Below are 21,300 nucleotides of genomic sequence, written 5' to 3'. Positions count from 1 at the left end.
TGTAATGTTAAGAAATGGTTTATTGAGAACCAACATCTTTAACATGATTCTACTGTACCTGTATCATCTGTATTGTACAATCACTGTATTAACTGTATTGTTCCTTTTTTTTTATCACAATGAAGTAAGTTTTTAACTATTGTACATATTTGTATTATTTTTATTATTCTAGGATGCCAAACAACATCAGGCAAAGATGAAAATAAGCCTTTTAACTAACTTGGGTACATTTACATTTGTTTGAATGTGGATTAATGTACTTTGTCACTTTTCAAATGAAATAAATTGAATGCAGCAGAAACTACAACTGTGATTTAGCTGTTTGTGTGGTTACAACACTTGAGGGCAGACTAACAATGTACCCACATTATGTCAAATTAATAAAAAATATATTTTTAAATAATATTCTGACCAGAAAACCTTTTACAGTTTGCTTTCATGAACACAGTCAGATAGTTTAAAGCTTTAAAATAACTTGAACAGACAAATAACTAAAAAATATTTATTAAACCTGATTCTACATTCAGGGACATTTATTAGACTATTTAAATACAATACAGCTACATGAAAAACTGAAATATATTTAAAGGTAAACTTGTTTTTGAATCACTTATAGCTTTATTTAGCTACTAAATCTGTACTATTTTCACTTCCATGTTCACTAATAGACATACAGACAGACACGTGTTGTTTATTGAACATGTTTATTCTTTCCTCTGTGCTGTGATCTATTGTTGTTTCTTAAGTAACCCAAACTCCCAAAGTCTCTGTGTGAACATTAAAACTTTTACAGCAAAGTAAAATCTAGACCAAGATTTCACTTCCACATGAAAATAACGTAAAGTTTTATATAGAGAAGCATTCTTGCCTGTTTAAAAACCCAGCAATTAAGTTTTTGAATTGCATTTTGATGATGTCACAGTATGACGTCTAATTGATTGGTCTGAACCTGAGCTTCACATTAACTGACCCAGAGCCGATTTATTTTAATTATTTCACATAAAAATGGGCGAAAAAATGTTTATTTCCTTATTGAAATAAAAATTAACCGAGCTACAAAAAAACAATAAAGAAAAGTCCTAAAACAACGTCCATGTGTCTCCAATTTAGGTGATTTTAACTTTTTTTTAGATAAACTGAAGGATTAATTGATCCTTAAAGGCATGAGAAAACTCTACTTCTCAAGCTCAGTAAATCCTTAAAGAATCCACTGGATTATCTGAAAAATGCATCATCTAAAAGCTGAAAAGGAGGCTGTTTTTCTCCTAAAATGAATCTCCAATACTTTTTTAACAGGACAGCAACGATGAGAAAAATAAACCCAATGTCTGTTTTTTGTTTTTTTTCTACAGCAACATGAACAAGCAAATAACATTTGACAAGATCGGTCCCTGATCTAAACCACCAACACTTTAATTACATGTTATTTCTCTATACAGCCCTTTTTAAACAGTTATTTACAGTTAAATTTCAGTGTGTGTGTGTGTGATGTGATGTGATGTGATGTGAAGGAAAACATGGATGTTCAAAGAAGAAGAGTACGGAGTAGTCGTTCTACCAACAGTGAGCGATTAAAAGGAAGAAGAAGATAACGTCAATATACATGTAAGTAGAGGACGAGTTAACAGTTTCAACTTACAATAAATTATGCTACATCACAGTAGTTTATTATGGGATGGATATTATTAGAAAAAACAGCAGTCTTTCTCCTCTGGAATGAATCCACACTGTGGTAACATTGCACCTGAATGGTAACTTCATCTGCCGTAGAAACTAGAGGGCAAACTGTAAAATCTACATCTGTGCAACAGAAGCATGGACGGGGAATCTTATTGGATACGTAAGAGGGAAACCCACATCCAGCTGACGTACATAACACGTAAGTATAAATATCAATATAATGTTTCTCTCTCTCTCTCTCTCTCTCTCTCTCTCTTTTTTTAAATGTGATTTATATAAGAGGAAAGTTAAAGAAAAGGAAAAACACATAATAGGAATGTGTAAGAACAGAAATTGCACTGTGCTCCATTTTTGTGCATGAAATGCGCAGAAGAGGAAGAGACTGGACTATAACAGCACATCCTGAACCTCAAGCCATCTGAACGGAACAGTTTGACATTTTGGGACACATATTGTATTCACTTTCTGGCGGATATTTAGACGAAAATAAAGATACTCTCATGTCTGACTGATAAATATAAGGCTTTGGTTTTTGTACAGATGAATAAAATCATATATAAAGTGTTAATTAGTGAGTTTTAGAGGTGCTGGTGGGTGGATTTTGTCACCTTGAAGACAGTGCTAGGCTAGCTGTTCCCTTCTATTTCCAGTCTTTTTTTATTAAGCTAAGCTAACCGTCTGTTAGCTTTCGCCTTATATCTAACGGGCAGACGAGAGAGTGATGTCCCCAAGATGTCAAACCTTTGCTTTAGTGTAAAGTGACCCTTTTATATCCAAATCTAAAGGCACATGAAGAACACCATCTGCCAAAATCTAATCTCTATGAATCTACTTTTATTTTCCCCCTAAAACCTTAAGATATTTAAGCAAGGAAACTGAAACCTTGTCCCTTTATGTCCTCTTTGCTTGGGTTTTGAAAAACCTGCCATACACACTGAGAGTCGTACAAGATGAAAATGGTTAAAATCAATAACAACAGCTCCCTATATAAATCTATATATACTTTGGCTAAAAGTTGAAGTCCTGTAAAGTGCAATGTTCGTGTGTAGAGCGTTCCTCATCCCCCCTTTTTTTTTTTTTTTTTTTAGTTATTACATGTAACAATATAAAACATATGATGGCTTGGGTTAGGTCTGTGTCATGTTTCCATTTTCTTTCCCCTCCTCTCTCTCTCTCTCTCTCTCTTTTTCTCCGTCTTATCTGTCAGGTTTTGTTAAAGGGAGCTGGTTTCAGAGGTATCCGCCCAGACACAGCAGCAGCAGGACGTGCACAGTGAGCAGATAGAGGCTGAACAGCAGAGGGGTGCGCTGGCGGGAGCAGAAGGCTACTCGGAGCATCCGCATCAAACCCGGACCGCCTCTCCGAGTCTGAGGGAGGGAGAAGAAACACGAGGTTTACAGGAAACGTCTATTATTACGCTAATTAGGATGACAAACGAGGTGGTACAGAACGTTAGCGGAGCCTTACTCGAGTGACAGCTCCTTCCGACGGCTCGATAAAAACAGCCGTCTCTGAGTGATCACCTTCTTGTGTAGAGTGCCATTTAGCTTGGCTGTGACTAAAAATAATGATAAAACAGATGTTAGTCGTCGTATTTTGTTGATTGAACACATTTAAGTGAGCTAAAAGGGGACTGGAAGAATTATGAGATGCAGATAAACACAACAGGAAGCACAGGAAAGCACTGTCGGCCACCCTTGCATGCAAAAAGACATCGAACTACAGCTGATGTAATAATTAATGTCTTAAATACACTTTATAACATTAAAGGAATAGTTCCACATTTTGGTAAATGCACTTATTTGCTTTTTTTTTTTGCTGAGAGTTGTTCATTAAATAGAAAACGATTTCTTGGCTGAGTGCTGTGACTTCCAGGAGTCTCGTCACTATGAGGCTGCCAGGCAACCAGCGGAGACTTCAGGACTGTACCCCTCCGAGAAATAGTCTAGCACTTCCTGTTAAACCACAACAAATTGTCAATTTTACACTTTAGTTTTTCTACGCTTTAAACAAACATGTTAATTACTGAGCTTTAGATGTGCTGGTAGTTGGATTTTTGTCAACCACAGAGAGAGCCAAGCTAGCCGTTTCCCCTTGTTTTCAGTCTTTATGCTAAGCTAAGCTAACTGGCTGTTGGCTGTGGCTTCAGATTTAACTGTACAGACATGAGAGTGACATCGATCTTCTCATTTAACTCTCAGCAAGAAGGAGAGTAAACATATTTCCCAAAATGTCCAACTATTCCTTTAACAAGACATAAGTACACTGAACTAACTGGTCTCCACTAATAGTCTTGTGTTATATGATGTACTATATATTTTATAAGGTGTATACAGTATCTCTATTTTTATTTTTCATGCTGCTTATTGTAGTAAGTAGATTCTCATATCGTATATATTTTAGTTTTATTAGGTTACTTCCCTTATCCATATTATTCATCTGTTTTTGTACTTCAATTTGCCCTGGTGACATGTTTAAGACATTAATATACTCTGTTTTGAGTAATAATTATAAATAATTCTCTGATCATTTTTTTCATTATCAATTACCTTGTTAAAAATTCTCATAACTACATCTACTCCTTCTCCCATTGAAAAATCCACAATCTATAAATATGCAAATATTTTTTCACTGCTGGACACAAGATGTCTCCAATTCACACTTGTGCAAGTCGCATATTAAGACTATGATTGGCTCCTGCACTAGTTATGATGTCATAAAATCATCTTGTACTTAGTTAAACTTAAGGTGAGCGCAGAAAAACTTTCTCCTGTTCAGCAGAGGAATGTGAAAACTACACGTACATCATTCAAACATACAAGGGAAGAAACGAGTGACAAAAAAAAAAATACAGTGGAGACGGACTTTAAATTTCACTGTGTAGTATCAATAAAGTTTTATCTCTCTGATCTTGCACCACATTTCATACCGTTGGAGTCGATCCTGCGTGGCCATCAGCTGCTCCTCGGCAGCTATCCTCTGCTGCGTCTCTTCATCTAGTCTGATGTTGAGAAGATTTAAAAAAAACAAATCAGTGAATATCTGTATGTTGTGTCACGCCAGTCTCTCATCTTTAGAAAAGTTTGATCCATACGATACCTTCGCTGCAGCTCTTTGACCTCGGCTATGTAGGCGTGACTGTCCAGCAGGCTACTTCTCTCCTGTGGGGCACCAGGAGCACTGTGCACTTCCTCTGTACCCTGTGGGAGGAAAATGACTGTTCATATATCATATATACTAAATCAAACATCCTGAAATATGACTGAACATTTGTTCTTTTAAAATTAGGTCTTGCAGTTTGTATTATCCCTTTTGCAAGCCAATAAATATTCTAAACTGAATTGGATCAGACAGCTCTAATTTCTAATACTATCTTAGACACAACTATTTATTCTCAGTAATCAATACAACACAGAACTAAAAGAAGTATTGCAAAAACCACAGAATAAATTCTTTTCTGTTAGTCAGATGTAAAAGCATATGTTTAGACCCTTACTTCTCTCTGATAGTGTTCCTGCTGAAGTTTGGGCTTATGACTGCGGGCTTCCTCCAACATGGCGGTAAGCTGTCGCAGTTGTTGGTCCCGCTCTGAGAGTGTAGTGAGGGTTTGCTGCTTCAGCTGCTCGGCTTGAGCCATCCAGTCAATACGCTCCAGCCTAAACAAAACAAACAGCACACAGATTCACAATAAATCGAAGGCTCTTTGTGTCATTTTGCTTTGTTAAAACCGATAATGACAAAACGCCAGTGCTGTGGCTCACCTCAGTGTCTCTATTTCCTGTTTGCCCATTTCCACCACATTCTCTAGCTGTGCTATGACACCCAGCATTTCGTCATTTCTGTTCTTCTCCTCAAACAGCTCCTGGCTGACTTTAATCAGCTCTCCTGCTCCCAGTCGAGCCAGCTCTGACTTCTGCTTCTTGAGCTCAGACGTCTGAGTTTGAAGCTGCTCCAGCTACACGTCGACAGAGTGGAAGAAAGATTTACACAGCGAATGCCTCAACTAACCACATCATTATTAATATTTCCACCAGTAGATTTTTAATATATGTGTTTATCGCTAAAATATTTACATTTATGGCCAGACGTTTACTCACCAGTCTCTCCCTGTCATTCTGCAGGGCTTGTAGTGCATTCTTCAGGCCCCACACTTCTCCAGTGGAGCCTCCGGGGCTGCTGTGTGCTGCGTGGCCTCCTGCCTTGCTCATCTCTTCCAGCCTCAGGCTCAGTTCCCGGGCCTTGTTTTCTGCCTGATCTCTGCTGTCCTGGAGGGAGGCCATGGATTTAGCAAAGGACTGGTTCTCTGCTTTCAGCTGCGTTGTCACCTCTTTCTCCTCCAGCAGCTTCTGTTCGACAGCCAGCAGGTCTCTGGCCAGCTCTGCCACCCTCTCCTGAGCGCTCTCTGACTCTGTCCTCATCACACCTCCCTCCCATCGCAGCTCAGCTAGTTCTTTGCTCTTGTTATCCTGGTCTTGCCTCTCCTTTAGTAGCCTCTCCTCCAAAGCCTCCACTTGCTCTCTAGCTGCTTGCAGCTGCTCTCTTAACTTCTCAACCTCTGCACCAGGTGCATCTTTCACCTGTGATACTGTCCTACTGTCAGCAGCCTGGTTAAGAGTCTCCCTCTCCACTTTACCTGCTTCTACTTCTGTCTCTCGGGCTTTGCTGACGCTCTTTAACTGACTTTCCAACTCCTCACGCTCCTTTTCCAGAGAGGCGATCCGCTCTCGCTGGGCTGCCAGAAGCTGTTTGTGTTGGGAGTCCTTCATGCTAAGAACTTGATTAAGTTCATCACGATAGCCGTGAAGCTGAGCGGACAGTTTGGCCTTTTCGGCATACAAGTCGTCTCTCTGGACCAGCAGAGAGCGCAGCTCTTCTTTCAAGCTGTTGTTCTCCCCTGCCGCCTCTTGGATCAAACCATCCTTCTCCATCATTACCTGAGGCACAATGCAAGTGTTACACTGGGGTATTGAAAACAAGCACCACATATGTTAATGTATAAAAAAACGAAAACATTTTTATACATTACCTGCAGGTGTTTCTCCTCCAGCTGCTTGTACATGTTGAGGACTCTGTCTCTGTCATCCTGCAATGACCCCATGGCCTTCATGAAAGAGTCCAGTCTGGCTTTGCTGTTGTTGCTGTCTTCCTCGGCCTTTCGCAGTTTTTCTTCCAGATCCCGCAATTCCCCTCTCCTCTGCTCCAGCTCCTCCTCAGATTGTTGTGCCCTACTGTCAGCCTCCTTTCTAGCCTCCTCTGCAGCCTGTGAGGTGAAATGTGAATTGTGAGGAATTTGTAAAGAATCTTCAAGGAAAAATCTCATTAAACATTCCTGAAAGGGTAAAAAAAGTACATAGTATGTACTGTAGCTAAATGATAATGTTCTTACCTGAGTAACAGCTTGCTCCTTCTCCCCCAGCAGCTCCACTTCTCTCCTTTCCTTCTCATTTAACTCAGTCTGCAGGTTCTCTGTCAAGGCCTTGGAGGAGCGCAGGTCTGTCTCTAGTTGCTCCACGTTCAGACACAGCCGCCTCTCTTCCGCCTCCCTCTCCTTCAGCTCAGTCCTGGCCTGGTCAACTTCATCCTGCAGCCGACCTACAGCCTCCTCCAGAGCCCGGGTCCTCTGTTGCAGACTCTCCAGTTCAGTTTTGAGAGCGTGGGCTTCATTTTGTGCAGACTGCAACTCAGCTGTGGTTTGCTGAAGCTTGCCCTTCTCCTCTTCAAGGGCGGCTTGGCTCTCTTTAACGTTCTTCTCCTCTTCTGCTAGTCTCAGCTGCCAATCTTTATCTGCTTTCTCTAGTCTGGAAGAAAAAAAATGGCCTCATCAGATCACATCTTATAATGAGTTTTGTGCTTAATAGGTACATTTAAGAAAGATAAAGAGATATTTTTTACCTGTCAACTGAGAGCTGGAGTTCTTCTTTCAGTGCAGATTCCTTCTGAAGTTGCTCCGCCAGTTCCTTGGCTCGTGTTTCAGCCTCCCGAACTTCAGCCTCCTTACCCTGCAGAGCATCGTTAAAGCGAGTCTCCCACTGCCGAGTCTCGTCCAAAACTCTGTCCCGGTCATCTTGCAGTGAGGACATGCAGCGCGAGAAGGCAGCTAACCTGGCGAGAGACTCATCCAGACGGGCCTGCATCTCCTGGGCTCGTTTCTCAGCTCCTTCTGCAATCTCTCTAGCCTCCAGGGTGGCCTCCTCTTCCTTTTCTCTTTCTCTGTCTACAGCTTCCAGTCTCAGCTCCATCTCCTTTAGTTCGGCTCCGAGCCTGAATCTCACCGAGTCCAGGGTTTGCTCTGCCTCAGCTTTCATTGCAGCTTCTTTCTTTTGGATGTTCTGTTCTAAAGTTGTTTTCTTGACTAAAACCTCACTTAACTGTTTCTGGGCTTCGTCCAAGTTGGATTTGCTACTAGCCAACTCTGCTTCAGTCCTTCTCAGGTCCTCAAGGGTTTTGGAAGTCTCCAGTTGAGACTGTTCCAGCTTGTTGTGGAGCTCATCGTGGCTCAGCTGCAGTGCCTTTGCTTCCCTACCCAGCTCACTGATCCTCTCCTGGTACTGGATGCTGTCCTTCTGCAGCTGACGGACCTCCAGCTGCTTTTCCCTCAACAGTTCCTCCAGCTGACGCGCTCTGCTCTGGCTGCCTTCTCTGACCCTCTGAGCAGACCTCAGCTGTTGTTCCAGTTCCCTCTGCTTTCCAGATTCTGCTTCGGCTTCAGCTCTCTCTCTCTGGGCTTGTCTCATGTCCTCTTCCAGTCTGGATGCTCGGTCGCCCTCACTCTGAGCCTGGGCTTCAAGTTCGGCTCGCTCCCTCTCCAACTTCTCCACCTCCCTCTGAAGTTCAGCGAGGTGCTCCCTGTTGTCTGCTGCCTCTTGCTGGTAGCCGGCGATGCTCCCGTTGAGTTGGGCCAACTGGTTCATCAGACGCTCCTCCAGGTTATCTTTCTCAGTTTCAAGGCTTCTCAAGAGTTCTTTGAACTGGGCTTCCCTCTTTGAAGCCTCTTCAATTAGACACTTTTCTCTCTCTTTGCTCTCTTGCAGGCACTTCTCTAGAGAGGCCATCAGACTCACTTTCTCTTTACTCTCCTCCAGGACTTGCTCAAGAGAGGACAGTTCAGCCTTGAGTTCAGCCTCCCTTTCCTGCCACTGTTCCCTCTCTTTATTAACAGCTGCCTCCATCTCCCTCATTCTATCATCTGACAAAACTTGAGCACTTTCAGTCACATCTGCCACTTTGTTCTCTTCCACAGTAGGTTGCGAATGTGTTTCTGGTGCAGATACTGCACTTATTTGCTCATCTGGAGTCTCTTCTGGCATGAGGGGTGTTTCTTTATTGTCACATTGACTTTCAACAAGCTCTGTTTTGGTTATGTTTGATTGCTGGACAGTGACAACCTCTTCTACAACAGCTGCAGAACTAAGGGTAGTAGCCTGAACTTCATCATTGTCTTTCTCTCCTGTTTTGGAAAGTTGTTCCCTCAACTGTTCAATCTGCTGCCCCAAAGAGTCTCTTTCTGCCGCTGTAGCATCCAACTCAGCTCTTAAAGCTCCAAGCTCTTCTTGAAGTCTGTCAAGCTCAACTCTGTGAGCCTTGTCATCTCGTTTTATGGAAGGTCTTTCCTGCATCTCTCTGAGTCTCTCATTCTCCTCCTCTAACTCCAATATTTTTTGCTGCTTTGTTTTGGCAAACTTTCTCATTTTGTCTTTCACTGAATCCACCTCTTTCTGCGCCTCCTCCGTCTGCCTTTCAGCTTCCTGCCTCGCAGCCTCGTTTGTCCTCACTTTGGCCGCTAACTCCTGTCTCTCCTGCCTGGCAGCTTCCAGGACTCGTCTCACGCGCTCTGCCTCATCACTCACATTTTCATAGGACTTGAGCAGAGTCTCATACTCATCCTTCATGCCTTGAACCTTTTCCTCCCATTCTCTGCACACCCTGGCAGACTCTTCTTTCGCCAACTCTACTTCTCTCGTACAGGCATCTTTCTCACTCAGTATCCCTTCCATGGCCAGTTTGAGGCTCTCACAGGATGATCCTAAGCTTTGGTTCTCCACTAGCATCCGGTCGACCTCGTCAATCAGTTTAACTCTTTCTGCTCTTAGCTTCTCCAGCTCATCTTCTGTTGACTCTATCTTCTGCTGCAGCTCAGCTAGGAGCTTTTCATTTGAAGCTAGTTGCTCCTTTTGGGTTTTGTTTTCTTTGAGCGCCTCTTTGCGAGAGATCAGAGCTGCCTGAAGCTTTCGTTGAAGCTGCTGGATCTTTGCCTCACTGTCTTTTTCTTCCTCCTGCCTCTGTGGAACCTCAACCTCCAACCTCTGGGTTTTCTCTTGCTCAGCCTTTAGCTCTTCCTGTAAAGAAGCTATTAGTTGATCCTTCTCAGACACTGTATCCTGCATGGAGTGTATGAGAGTGTTCTGCTCGCTAAGCTGCTGGCTTAGCTCCATGATCTCGCTGTTCTTCTTGTCAAGAAACTGCTTGAAGTCTTCTACTTCAGCTTGAAGAGTTGCGATGGAGGTTTCAGAATCTGCAGGTGCTGCTTTGACTGCAGCTTCCATCTCTGCTTTCAAGGTTTCAGTATGAGACTCTGCTTGGCGATACTTTTCTCTGAGATCATTAATTTCCTCTGAGAGCGCATCAATCTGTCTTTCCTTTTCTCTAAGTGCTTGTAGCTCTTTGCCAAATTCCACCAATTCAGTCTCCTTCAGTGACAGGCTGGCTTGAGTTTCCTGCAGCTGCTTCTCTAGCTCTGTGTTTGCCATCCTCACAGTCTGAATCTCTTCTCTAAGAGCTTTCAAAGACTCTTCCGTTTGTGCGCCAGGAACCTCAGACTGCTCTGCAGGATGCTGAATCTGATCACTGGATTGCGGTTGTGATGAATCAGTCTCAGACGTAGCAAAATCCACCCAGTCCTCCTGGACCCAATCATTTCCTGCTGGCTTCTCCGAGTTTTCAGCCACTTGCTTGGTCTCATGGTGAGGCAGGTCTTCTCTCTCAGTGCTCACTTTTTCCTCTAATTCTCTCAATTTAGTAAGAAGAACTTCTCGCTCGCCGCTCTGCACCTCAAAACGCTCCATAAGCTCACTGTATTCTTCTTTCTGCTGCTTCAGCTGTTCACGGTGGTGCCTATCTTTCTCTTTCGCTTTATGGATGGTTTCTTTGCGAGATTCTTGGGTCTCCAGGACTTTCTTCTGAAGGGATTCGCACTCTGCCTCGAGAGACGCCACTTGAGATTGCAACGCAGCCGTTTCAGAAGAAACGTCAGCCTGACGAGAGTTTTCGGCGTCTTCTTCGTTTAGCTTTTTATTCAGAGCAAGCGTCTCAGCAAGAACTTGATCCTGTTGGCTAATTTTCTGCTCAAGAGTCTCAACTGCCTCATTTTTGGATCTTAAAGCTTGTTCCAGTTCCACGAGTTTAGCCTCCATTTCCTGAATCTCCTGTCCTCTAGATTTTTCTACTTCTGGAATATTTGCAGGAATTTCTGATTTCGCTGCGTCATCTTTTTCTTTCCGATTCTTCGCTTCCGCCTCAAAATCGGCAACCTTCTTCAAAAGCTCTTTCCGTTGCACAAGCGCCACCTGCAACTTCTTCTTTGTGTTTGTCAGCTGAGTTTCTAGCTGCCCTTTGACCTTTCGTAAACTAGTAAGTTCATCCTCTGCAGGAGCGGCTGAGTCTTCATCACTTACTTTCTGTTTCTCGTCTCTCACTTTCTCCAGCTCTACTATCTGCTCCTTTAGTTTGTTGACTTCACTGTCTACCATAAACTTGTCTTCCTCTGCTTGAAGAAGTTTAGCAGACATACTGTTATTAAGCTCCATCATCTCCTGCTCTTTCTGGCCGAGACGAAGCTGCAGCTCACAGATCTCAGAGTCCTTCTGTGACAAAGAATCATTGTTGAGATCTGATGTCCGGGAGTATTCTAACATGCTGCTTTCCATGTCTTGAAGCTTCCTTTCAAGCTCAGAGGAGAGGAGCTCTCTGTCCTCCAGCTGAGCACTCAGCATCCGGGCCTGACCTTCCTGTTCAGAGAGCGCTTGGTGGGCTGTTTCCAAATCTGTCTGCAGAGCCTTGATCTTCTGCTCCTTGGCCTCACTTTCACTGTTCAAAATGTCTAACTGTTCTTGTAGGAGGTGCATTTCAACACCGTGCTTCTCCACCACAGAGCTACTTTGCTGGGAAAGCTTGTCCAACTCTTCTTTGGCTGACTTGAGCTCTTCTGCAAAATCACTGGCTTGGGACTCGACCTCTTCCTTGGCAGCAGCAAGAGTCTGTGTTTCTTCTTCCAGGCTCTTGATTTTCTCCTGTGACTCTGCAGTTAACTCTCTGAGCCTCTGCAGCTCAGCCAAAAGTTCACTATACCTCTTCTGGAGTTCCTCAGCGAGAACTTGGGCAAAGACCTGGCCAGAGGGCACATCTGTGGTGGAACCGCTCTGAGTTAGTTGAACCTGGACCGTCTCTCGGATGACAACAGAAGAGGACTCAACTTGAACTGTGGAGGTCTCCTGCTCCATGCTTGTTGCCTCCCATGACTGCAGCTGTAGCTGGCCAAAGTCCTGCAGGATGGATGGCCACTCCTGGCCTCCATCTTGATTCACAGCTTCCAGGAGGGTCCAGCTGCTGTGAGCCACCTCTGAATCACTACTGGCGACCATCTCATCTGAGGAAGTCCCTTTGGATTCTTCTGGTGATTCAGACTGGTGTCCAATGAGCTCTGGGCTACTTTCATTATCAGCAGAAATGGAGAGGACAGAGGTGTCCTCAGCAACTAAGGTGGTCTCCTCTTCTTGTGTATCCTCCAAGCAGACAGGATGGGTTGCAGAAGTGTCATGGGGGGCCGTACTGGCATCCTGACACTGATCTGGAGTCCGATCGTAGTTTTCACCCAACGCAGCCTTACTGGAACTGCGCTCTTCAGCAAGTTGAAGGGACTCTTTCAAGGCAACCAGCTCATTGTCTTTTTCCAATAGTTGCTGCTCCAGTGCCAATATGTGTGCTGTAGAGGTCAACAAAGGTGAAATTAGAAAAAAAATGTCAAAGGCTTTTAAGCCTCAACAGCAAATAACTACTAGTAGTTTCAACAAATATTTTGTGCGCAAGAGCCCAAACAATGTAAGAGAAATTAAATCTCAGTCACAACGAACACATCAGTAGAGGATGTGTGCTACTAGCAGGACACTGTTCAAAGTTCATGTGGTCAGCTTGTCATTCAGAAAATAATAATAATACTTAACTAGAAAAAAAAATCAATTCTAGAAATAGAAGTCGCTATTTCTAACATCTTGGACACTTTTACACATTTCATAAAAAAAACCCAAATATATGATAAGTAAACCATTTTTGATTTTAAGGAGTTCGATAAAGATAATCATTTTTTTTCTTTTATTATATTGCTAATTAATTATATAATAAGGACAATCAATTCAATCAGTCCACAAAGTTCAGTTCTGTGGTCAAAACATGGCTCAAATTTGTCGTTATTTCTAAACCTATTAGCCTCGTACATAACAGCTGTATGGTTCTTTGTATGTTTGTTTTGGCACTAACTAGAACCAATGACTAATAAACTTTATTCTGCTTTGATATTATGTTATTAGATTTTATTTTGGCAGATATAACCAACAAATCCCAACTTTTGTACCTTTTTCAGTTTCAGATGAAACCTGTGCTGATGATTCAGTCACGTCTCTTTCAGACATCTGAAAGAGAGATATAAAAAAAATTCATTACATTTTGATAATAGGCAGGATGGAAACTTTGTGATTTACTAGAGAAAAAAAATCCTGTTAAAGAATTGGGGAGATAACTGTTTTTAAGAGCTCTATGCAGCTTCTATAATTGCTCTAACAATTTAAATCTATTTCAGCAGCACATACGGCTGCAGAGTGAGGTGAAGGTCGGCTAAGACAGACAGTCGTAACAGTGGATCAGTGCAGAAGGGATTAGAGGACGCGCTTCCTCACTGAGTATCGCCCGTCTACGACCCTGCTTCTGTCCTGTCTGACACTGATGGAAATCACCCGACCAGACAGAATTTGTGACCAGGTGTATGGGATGAGATTGACTGTCCTTCTCGTAAAACAAAGGGTGAGAGTAAAAACTGTGTGTTTTAATAAAAGAGCAAATGGCATAGTTGTCTAAACTTGTGTATAGACTATTAAGAACTGCATTACTTCTTATACTCAGCTTATCCTAAGCTTTCAACACCTTGTTTAATCATATAAATAGAGACACACAGCATAACAGAACTCATTGCAAAAGGCACTGAGAAACTTTGATGTTTAAGCTTTGCAGCGATGATAAAGCAAGAGTATCATAGAGCTTATTAGGATTGTCTTTTGAAGCGCACATCTCACGTCAAATAAGCTGCTCACATCTGGTATTTAACAGCTAATGATTCCCAAAATTTGCTTCAGTGTTTAAAGAGTACTGACTGTTTCAATTTGCTGCTCCAGCTGCTGTATCTTGGTGATGGACTCCTCGTTTTCACTGGTTCTTCTGTCTAGTTGTTCTGAAAATTAGAGATGAGATAATTATTAAAAATGTCACAAAAGAGACCGATAAAAAACGGCTTATTGTAGATCAGATTAATGATCTCACCCTGAAGAGCTTCCATGGTGTGGGTGAGCTCGGCACAACGTTCCTCACTCTCGCTGCGTTCGTCTTTCAGCCTTGTCAGTTGTGTCTCAATGGACTGCATAGTGTCCAGGAAGAGAGAAAGATCTGTCGGGACTGGATTTTCCTCTGATGGTTGTACGTCTTCTAGACCCAGAGATTGTAGATGTCTCCAAATTTCAGCCAAGATCTCACCCTTTTTCTGGGAATCTTCGTGCTCCTGTCTGAGGGAATCCAGCTCTCTCTCTAGTTTATCTACTTCTGACTTCTCCCGCTCCACAGCATCCCGGCTGGCTGCACACTCTGCCTCTCTCGTAGATGCAAGTTCTCTTTCAAGGCGAGCAATTTCCGCCCTGTCTCTCTCCGAAGCATCGTGGCTCGCTTGGACGGCTGCAAGCTCAGCCTCTTTCATCAAAGCCAGTTCTCTCTCCAACCTGACGACTTCCATCTTCTCCTTCTCCAGAGCCTCCAGACTAACATGCTCTGCCTCTCTGAGGGAGGAAAGCTCACTCTCCTGCCTTGCAACCTCCGTTCTCTCTCTTTCCAGGGCCTCCAGGCTGGTTCGGAGGGCTGCGAATTCTGCATCGGTTCTACTGGACTGTTCGGCCCACTGCTGCCTCTCCTCCTCCCTCAGCTTGACGGACTCAGACAGCTCCTGCTCCATCTGCCGGAACTGAGCAGTCAAGATCTGAGCAGAGAGAGAATCATCAGCAGAGAGAAAAGAAAGACATGAGTGGGTGTGTATGCGTGGCTAAGCCAAACAATGCACAATAATGACGTGCCATCAAGATGTAGGGCGTGTCTGTATAAACAGTTTTCTTTTCAGTAGGCAGGAACAGTATTTAATCTATTAAACCATCTGTAAATATGTGGCAATATGCGGAAAAACCAACATACTATAAGTAGCTGAACAAATGGCACCTCGTACAACAGGATCTGTACCTGTTTTTGCTGATCAGCACTGCTGACTTCCTGCTGCAGCATTTCCAGCACTTGGGACCGAGAGTTCAAGGCCTCTTCAAGCTCTTCACACCGCCGCTGGGCTGCCTGCAGGGCCTGGGAAAAGACGAAAAATAAAGAGACCACATGAGTACATGAGAGAAAGAATGTATTTTAAGTGTGGTAATCATCTGCACTTCCATTTGAGGATAAACTGCAACATTTTTGTGTTTATCCTCTTGAGATGAACTGAGGCAAATCCAGTTCTTTGCCAGTTATGAAACTTTTTTAAAAAGTGTTTAGTTGCAGTTTATGAACCATTTTTGGAGTAAGTTTCTCTCTTTTTCCTTTTAAAGGTATTTTGTTGAGAATTGAGGGTCTACAGATAGAGTTTTATGTTGTATAGCTGCTAAAGCACTCTGAAGGAAATGATTTTGGACTATATAGATAAAAATGACGTGATATTGCTTTACAGGACGATATAATCTAATATCTATTATTTAAAAAACTAAAACAAATATTCTCCAATATTACTTTATGTCCTTATTGTTTCAAACTATCAACAATTAATAAGATTATAGGCTGTAGGAGGAAAACAGAGAATGTCAAACAATTACAGACTGGGGATTCAGTCAGTCAGCAATAAATGAAGAAATCACAAATTAAGTGATCAATTATTTTAAAGAACTATTGGATCTTGCACCTGCTGAAGCTCGCCGTCACTCTGAGATTGCGTTGTGACCCTCAGAAGCTCTTCTTCATGTTTCTGTATCTGCTCCTGGAAACGCACGTCCTTCTCACAGATCACAGCCTGTAGTTTCCGCAGCTGAAAACACAAACACAATTCATTCAGACAACTTCCTCAGGACATTTAAACTTTTGTTACCAAAGAAGGACTATATGTAATTACATCTACATCACCTGTTCAGCGTGAGCAGATTCTTTCTCTTGAAGGAGCTGTTCGGTGACCTGGAGTCGATCTTTAAGCTGCCTGCTGTTTGCTTCTTCCTCACTAAGCTTGTTATGGAGTTCATGGAGCTCGTCGCCTCCAGCTCCTGTAAAAGAACTGTCTGGGCTCTGGTGTAGACAAAACAGATGTTAAAGTCAGATAAAAACTGAAGCGCTTCAGCTTTATTGATAGTTTGTGGCTCAAAAGTGGCATATTTTTGTCTGTGGAAGATCTCTGTAGTAAAAGTGTGTCTTATAAAACTGTCACAATAATACAAGAATGTAAAAAGCTAAAGACTTTAAAAGGTTTAAACTTACTGTTGCTCCTTCTTGTCCTTTCAATTCACTGATCTGTTTGCTGAGTGAAGCCATCTTGGCTTTGGCCTGCAGTTTGAGTTTAGTGAAGCGAGCCTCAGCTGCTTCCTTTTCATTCTGTGAATACGGAGCAAAAAAAAAATGCATCAAATATCATTGAACAGTGCTAAATGATAACATATATGAGCTAAGGTAACAGTAAAATACACACACACACACACACACACACACAGGTAATTTACCTTGAGCTGTGCATCTTTGTTAGCCAGATCAGTGTCCTTTTCGACGAGCTGGGCATCTTTGTCTCGGATGAGCTCCTTCAGCTGGACCACCAGTTGTTCCAGGTGGGCCAGCCTCTCCAAGGCCTCCTCAGGTACCTCAGACTCCACTGGAGCCTGGACCTCTCCTGCAGGTAGCTGAGGCACCAGCACGCCCTGTTCATGCAAAACAAATATGAAGAGTGAAAGCTTATTCATGTGGAAGAAATAATATTCTGTTGCTGCTTGCATGCATATCTTAGTTACGCTGGTGCATATCTTGCATACATTTTTGTACATATAAGATGCTTATAATAACATATCTATTTCAAAAGACAGGAGACAAGCAGACATTTCTTATCATCTTGCTACTTGTGACTGTTCAAGTGAAGGCTAAAAGGCTAAACATGTATTTCAACTGGATCAGACATCAGATCTACACTTTTATTTAAAAGCTAAGAATGCAGTTGACAACCCTCTTCATGAGGTTATTCAGGTTTAACAGTTTTTATATTTATGTGTTGCTCTCTCACCTGTGAGTCTCCATCTGTGCCCTCCTCTCCAGAGAGCTCCTGGAGGACTGTGGCCAGACGGCTCAACATAAAGATGGCACTGTGAGGGGGAAAAAACATGAAATCATTCCTTTGCTTTCCTGTGCAAGTCCTATTCTGTTTGCTATAGATACATTTTGTGCTTTATATTTTTATTGACGGGAGCATAAAGGCAGCCAACAGTTAACAGTATAAAGTCTTCACCAAGAACAGCTTGAAATGCTGCCTGATGCTGAGTGAAATGTCCTCTGAAAGTGTGAATATACACATCCAAAGTAGTTTTATTTAACCTTTGTTTACTCTTGTTGCACAAAGTTTCTGCAGGCGGTGCCAGTGTACATGATTTAAAGTTCATTATTGATCTTGGAAACAGCTGCTGACACAGGGTCCATTTAGTAGCTGTTCTGGAGCTTCTGATCGTAGAACATCATCAATATCTTCCTCATTAGATGGAGTTGCCCAGTTCTCATGAAACCGTAGATTTCATCCCATTTTCTTGAGCACTTGGTGGCTTAAACATTGAGATTTGATTTGAAATTGGATAAAGATTACCAAAATCAATAATGAACTTCCAGTTTTTACTTTTAAGCCAACATGAAAAAAATCCTTAAAATGCTCAGAAATATGTAAATAATCTACATTTCCATGACAACTGAGGAAACTCCACCTGCTGAGGAAGATCATGAGATACTAAGACTGCAACTAATATTTTAATTCTTAATTAGTCTGACAGTCAAAAACCCAACAGTATTCAGTTTATTATCATAGAAGACTCAGAAAAACAAATATAATCTTTTATATGCACATCTGTGAACTCATCACATCCAACGTGGCTCGTTACAATAATGCAAATTGTTTATTATTATTATTATTACTTTCACATTGCATATACTGTTTATACTATGAACATTTGCATTTACTGGCCGGGACTTTGCACATTGCATTCCCTTTAATATAAACTTGTAACAGCTCTTTTTACTTACATATTTTGATTGTAAATTTCTATTTTATATTATTTACGATTGCTTGATTTTTACGTATATTTTGATCATTATGCACCATAACACCAAGGCAAATTACTTATACAGTACCAGTCAAAAGTTTGGACACAGTTTCTAATTCAAGTGATTGGGAAGTACTGGTGCTTCTGGTACTGTATGTGCAAACCTTCTTGGCAACGAACCTGATTCTGTTCTGATTTATAATTCTGATTATCAAAATTGATGCAGATACATTTTCTGTAAATTGACTCATCATTTCAGCTCTATGTGATACTATTGAAAGCCCCAGAACAAATACTAAAATGGACTCAGTGGTGAGAGGTTTTGTCAGGTTTATAGATGTTTTAATTGGCATAATAAACTATATTCAAAACCTCCTTATTCTGGAAGGCAATATGTAAAGAAACAAGTATGGTAATAGGGGAGTAACTGCTCAGCCCACTTTTATGTCTACAAGGAAGTAATCCGGGTCCTTTGAAGGTAAACAAAGAAACAATTCAGTCTCTCTTACTGTTGGCTCAGAAGGCTATGATGACGAAGTGGTTTGGGGATGATTCTCCTTCCGTTCAAATGCGGAAATCCCTGTTATCTGATGTCAGTTTAGAGAAGCTGAGATGTCATATTGACAACTCATCTTTTCGTAAGAAAATAGGTGAAACCACTGAATCTTCTCGTGCAGTTTGGCATGAAGATAACCGACTGAGCTGATTGTTTTGTTTGTGTTTAACACTTCTGTGCTGTAGATGTATGTTGTGTGTGGTTTTCTGGACCAAATATGCAAATACTCTATGCATAGTACTGAGTTGTTGTTGTTATTCTCTTGTTGAAAATCAATAAAAAAGAATGTTTAAAAAAAATCTCCCGACATTTCTTCTTGAGAAAGCAGTCTTTTTACCTAGAAATCCAATTTTTAAAATTATGACTAAGTGGATGTAGATTATAAAAGTATATTACTGGATTTCAGATATTTTGGGCTTTTTACACCAAAAATATGCACAAACGTGTTTATATGAATACATTGCACGAACATGGGTTGTGTTGTATGATATGAGTCAGATACCACTGATTAAACAGGCCGCTTTTGTCTAAAAATCCTTGTTTTTTCCTGAAATCCACAGCAACACATTGGCTGAGGCTCCCTACCCGGATTTCTCCGAGACCGACCGAACAGAACCGAATCTCCCCGAACCCGCCGGATACTCCACTGCGCCTGCGCCATTCTTTTAGTGAACAGCAAAGATTATAGCAAGCTAACACGAAAAAACGGACGAGCAAACTTTCCGGGGCCGACTGGACTCTTGACTAAAAATGCAGCAGATTCATTTGGAGATTAAGAAACGGTGTCGTGAACAGGATGCTGCGTGAAAACATCCGCTGTTTACTGTTGACTTCAGTTTCAGCGACACATAAGTTAGCTACTTTAGCTCGCAAATAAGGAGCAGCTTCTTCTTTAAAAAGAAAAAAACCTGCCTCACTGACTCTTTTCTTTCTCGCATGACAGCTCTATAAAGGAGAGAGGTGCAGCCTTAAAACAGAAAAATGGGCCTTTGACTCACCTGTGCGAGTGTTTCCCAGGTAAATGTGTCTGCTTATTTGCTATATTTCCTCGGATGGATTTCAGAGCAGAGCCACATCACCAAACACTCCCGGAAACAAAGCTTCCTCTGCGCTGATTGGACGATTTTAAGGGAGTGTCTGCAAATTTCCAGCCGTCGACACCTACTTAGGGAGCATCAGCACAAACATATACGTTTTAAAAGACGCAAAATGCACCTTTGAGCTACAAATTCGACTTTTTTTTTTACATCTGGAATCACACAGAAGACACAAAGATGGCTGGACATGATCAAAGAGTCAATCTGATCATTAACCGTGGCAGGCAGCTGGGAAGGAGTCTGATGCTGCTCGCCCATTACACCACAGTGTTTGTGGCCTTCGTGGGTCGCACTGTGCAGTGGGTGGTGGATGCAGTGAAGTGGACCAGCCTGTTTGCTCACTACACAGTGTCAGTGTTTGACTCCATCTACAGACATCTGCACTGGGGAAAGAGGAAAAGCGTCGCAGCCGGAGGAGGCAGGGAGATCTGCTCGAGCTCTGACATGCAGCCGCAGTGACTTCATGTTAACTTTCTCTCTCTCAACAGGTTCGTCTCAGCAATGGAGACTGAAACCGGAGTGAACTTATAGAAGATAAATATGAGGATTAAAAGGATGCGGGGTGAAGAAAGAAAACGAGGCCTTACTGAAGTCAGAAAAAGCTTTTTTGCTTTTTTATTTAAAGCTCTTAAAACATAGCTATGTTACATTGTATTACTTAGTGTTATATTTCTATGTGTCCATATATTTTTTTTATTATGAGGAAATGCTCTTCCAAAATGTTGGAAACTACAGTATATTTCAGGTTATTTGTTAGACACTACGGGAAAACTCTTGTTACATGCTGGCATTCATCACTCATCCCTGCTGATATGACTGTTAATGCAAATGTGTGGTTAGGGGTAAGTAATGCAAACTAGAGTATAATATGTTGGAAGCGTAGATACTGTACGCCTTTTTAGAATTAAATTATTGCACTACAGTAGGGGTAGGACGCAGTTTTTAATGGAAAACTACATGAAGAATTCACAATTTCATTAACAGCCAATTGTTTTTTGTTTTTTTTACATCTGTCTGATTCAACCACTACACTTCATTTTGCTGCCAGACATGAGCCAAACTTTATGTGACATGTCTGAACTGAACAATGAGCCTCCACAGCGGCTACACCGGTCACCCGTGGAGGTGCTGCTTCCTGTGGTTTGCCTGTCAAATGTTGCTTTAAAAACGACAGCTGCATTTACCAATGAAGTTTTTACTTTTTTGTATTACTACATAATATATATTTTCATTTTTAGCACATTTAGACTGACATTTAAGCACTTCACATGTATGTATCCGTATTATTTGTCTCTTTTTTTTTGTGCATTATAAGAATGCACCTGTTGATAACATTTATAACAATAACACTTATAGC

The 21,300-nt window shown here is 41.9% G+C and overlaps 1 protein-coding gene across 1 annotated transcript; it reads right to left on the bottom strand.

Annotated features, from left to right (window-relative positions):
- Nucleotides 1-687: 687 nt before the first annotated feature.
- Nucleotides 688-20,523, bottom strand: golgb1 (golgin B1). Its single transcript, XM_044343722.1, has 20 exons — nucleotides 19,845-20,523; nucleotides 17,270-17,348; nucleotides 16,722-16,913; nucleotides 16,483-16,596; nucleotides 16,138-16,293; nucleotides 15,920-16,042; nucleotides 15,220-15,333; nucleotides 14,263-14,965; nucleotides 14,097-14,173; nucleotides 13,304-13,361; nucleotides 7,573-12,658; nucleotides 7,067-7,478; nucleotides 6,707-6,940; nucleotides 5,778-6,614; nucleotides 5,442-5,635; nucleotides 5,177-5,336; nucleotides 4,780-4,880; nucleotides 4,610-4,681; nucleotides 3,148-3,238; nucleotides 688-3,047 (listed from the first exon to the last, which is right to left on the bottom strand). The coding sequence occupies exons 2-20, from the start codon at nucleotides 17,336-17,338 to the stop codon at nucleotides 2,910-2,912; spliced, it is 8,931 nt and encodes a 2,976-aa protein (XP_044199657.1). The 5' UTR covers nucleotides 17,339-17,348; nucleotides 19,845-20,523; the 3' UTR covers nucleotides 688-2,909.
- Between the last annotated feature and the right edge of the window lie 777 nt (nucleotides 20,524-21,300).

This window comes from Thunnus albacares, chromosome 23 (assembly GCF_914725855.1).
Source record: "Thunnus albacares chromosome 23, fThuAlb1.1, whole genome shotgun sequence".
NCBI lineage: Eukaryota > Metazoa > Chordata > Actinopteri > Scombriformes > Scombridae > Thunnus > Thunnus albacares.
The sequence above is the reverse complement of the archived record's forward strand: the minus strand, read 5'-3'. Positions and strand labels throughout refer to the sequence as shown.